Source organism: Humulus lupulus, chromosome 1 (assembly GCF_963169125.1).
Source record: "Humulus lupulus chromosome 1, drHumLupu1.1, whole genome shotgun sequence".
Classification (NCBI taxonomy): domain Eukaryota; kingdom Viridiplantae; phylum Streptophyta; class Magnoliopsida; order Rosales; family Cannabaceae; genus Humulus; species Humulus lupulus.
Window position 1 is genome coordinate 306,084,010 of NC_084793.1, and position 2,648 is coordinate 306,086,657.

The 2,648-nt window shown below is 30.9% G+C and overlaps 1 protein-coding gene across 1 annotated transcript; it reads left to right on the forward strand.

The window, feature by feature from the left end:
* Positions 1-365: 365 nt before the first annotated feature.
* LOC133781056 (protein REVEILLE 3-like) lies at positions 366-2,063 on the forward strand. The gene is made up of 6 exons (XM_062220285.1): positions 366-637; positions 1,056-1,113; positions 1,307-1,430; positions 1,505-1,561; positions 1,674-1,748; positions 1,984-2,063. Exons 1-6 carry the CDS (start codon positions 366-368, stop codon positions 2,061-2,063), a joined length of 666 nt encoding a protein of 221 aa, XP_062076269.1.
* The last annotated feature ends 585 nt before the right edge of the window (positions 2,064-2,648 follow it).

Consider the following 2,648-nt stretch of genomic DNA (forward strand, 5'->3'; position numbering starts at 1 on the left):
ATTAAGAAATTGAAAAATGTAAACAAAATAATCAATACCAAGAGGACTAATCGAATTTTGCCGCAAGTTTTCAACCTATTTTAAAAAAATAAAACGACCATTCCAAAACAAATATTTTAAAAAATAAATACAAGTTTTGAATTAATTTAACTTTCAAAGTATAAAAGAACACTCCGAAACACATATTTGAGGAAAACAAAAGATTTTAACAGATTTTTAAAAAATAAAACGACCATTCCGAAACTAGTGCTGAAACTAATTTTCAAAGTATAAAAGAACACTCCGAAGCACATATTTGAGGAAAACAATACATCAATACATTTTTTTTGTGATGTGTTTTGGTTCTGAGTTATTGAGTAGAGCCTATGGAGTCTGAAAATCGAAACCCACCTCAAGGATTTTGCTACCCCGAACCTGAACCAGAACCACTGAACATGTATACGGGCCTGCCCGGGATCAATTCGATGCCACCGCCGGCGAATTCCACACCGTCGTCCACTGCGGCTGCTGCTACTGCTAATACGACGTCGCTCGAGGTCCCTCCGAATAAGAAGATCCGAAAAACCTATACGATTACCAAGCCGAGGCAGACCTGGACGGAGCAGGAGCATGAAAAGTTTGTCGAAGCTATAAAATTGTAAGTATGCCTTGCTAATAATGTTTGTTTATGCATTTGTATTTAAATGAAGGGAATATACTTAGTTCTCATATACTGGTAATTGGGCACATTCATTTATGGGTTTTGCAAACAAGAAAATACATATAATAGTTTAGATTTAACAAAAATTAAAATACCAAGAAGAAGAAGAACGAGAGTATCAGAAAGAAAAGAAGATAAAAAAGAGAGAAAGAAAAAGGAAATACATCGAGAAAGAGAGAAAGAAAAAGGAAATAGAAAAAAATAAAAAATCAGTTTTTAAATTTTTTATTAATTAAAATATATTTTTAATTAGTTTTTTATTATTTTAAAATCAAATTATTTTTAATCAAGCTCAATGAAAAAAAAAACTAATATTTTTTTTCTAATTAAGGTTTTTGTTTGTTTACTTATTCAGATTTCATCGCGACTGGAAGAAGATTGAAACATTTATTGGTTCAAAAAATGTCATTCAGGTACTCATCTTTCCTTTCTTTGAATTAACCCAATAGTCTATTGTTCTCGGTGGCTTCACTAGAAAAATTTAGAACATAGTTAATGTTCTACGCCTACTTTTTGAGTAAGTTTGTCATCAACTTCACATTCTTTAAGCTGCATTTGTATTACATGGATTTACTCTTATATAATCCGAGATATGACTTTTGACAGATACGTAGCCACGCACAGAAGTACTTTGAGAAAATTCTGAAAAGTGGGAAAAATGAACATGTACCTCCTCCTCGACCAAAGAAGAAGGCTACTCATCCATACCCACACAAAGCCCCTAATAATGGTGTGTATATTTACATGTATTTTGGTTCTTTCTTATTTTTTAGTACCCTTTACTGATATAAGCTTGTATTTCAGCTTCAAATGTTGCTCATGTCACTACAGCTTCAAATGTTGTACCACAAGTGGAAGAAGGTTTCAATCTCTTCTTACTATGCTTTGCAAACTAAATTTAGCTTTTAGTCCATTTCAATTTGTTTCTCCATTTTTCTATAAATGTTTTTTTTTTAACTTAATTGCTCTTTAGATGATTGGAGGTTCTTTGTCTCTCAATTTACAGATAACACTATAAAGGATCATACATACTCCGAGGCAATAAAAGGTAACTGATTTTACTAGAAAATATATAAATATATATGTTGGGATTTTACAAACTTATCCCTACACTAACACATTAGTTCACAAGGTCAATTTTGACCTTTACACCAATATATGTATAGCTAATAAATTGTCACGAATTGGTTCAATCAGACAAAATATCTCAATTTTAATTATTAACCCTATTACTTTGTTTTCTTGCAAAGATTTATTAACCCTATTACTTTGTTTTCTTGCAGAGATGAACATGAGCCTTCGAAAGCTCTACCAAGAAATCCAATCCAGGAGTACAAGGTATTCTCAGCACATTAACGAGTGAAGGAAAATCAAAGAGGAAAAACCAGAAATTAACAAAGAGAAAAGGAAGGTGATTATAGTGCACCAAAAATTTTTTTTAGTAATTAAAATTTTTGTGACTTATTTTATTTAATTGTTAGAATTGTTTGGTATAATTTTTGTGAAATTATTTGTTAAATGATTTTTATTTTAAAATGTGATTATTTGAGATTTGGTTGAATGCACTACGGTGCATGGTAGGTAGTGATGCACCCTAGTTATTGAGTGTGTGATAGTGCATGGTAGCATGGTGCACATGTGTAGAATTTTCTACACACTTTGAAGTTGCATTTTATTGGATTTATTGAATTAATTAGAAAATAAAATAAAATAAAATAAGGGAAATGGGGTCTTGGTTGTGTGTGTGTAGTGGGAAAGGAAAAAGATTTTTCCAATTATTATTTTTTTAAATAAATTAAAATTGGAAGACAAGAGCTATTTTGGGTAAGGGTGTGATCATATTTTTATCTTCTACCAATTATGATAAAAACAAATAAATAAAAATTAAAGGGAAATAATTAAGAATAGGAAACTTACCATTTGGTGTGTTAGACTATTTTGGGCCACT

What these genes read in the sequence shown, in the direction of transcription:
- LOC133781056 (XM_062220285.1), top strand. Translation starts at nt 366, where the DNA reads ATGGAGTCTGAAAATCGAAACCCACCTCAAGGATTTTGCTACCCCGAA. An exon ending in TTTGTCGAAGCTATAAAATT is followed by an intron (nt 638 to 1,055) that starts GTAAGTATGCCT and finishes TTACTTATTCAG; the next exon opens with ATTTCATCGCGACTGGAAGA. An exon ending in ACACAAAGCCCCTAATAATG is followed by an intron (nt 1,431 to 1,504) that starts GTGTGTATATTT and finishes CTTGTATTTCAG; the next exon opens with CTTCAAATGTTGCTCATGTC.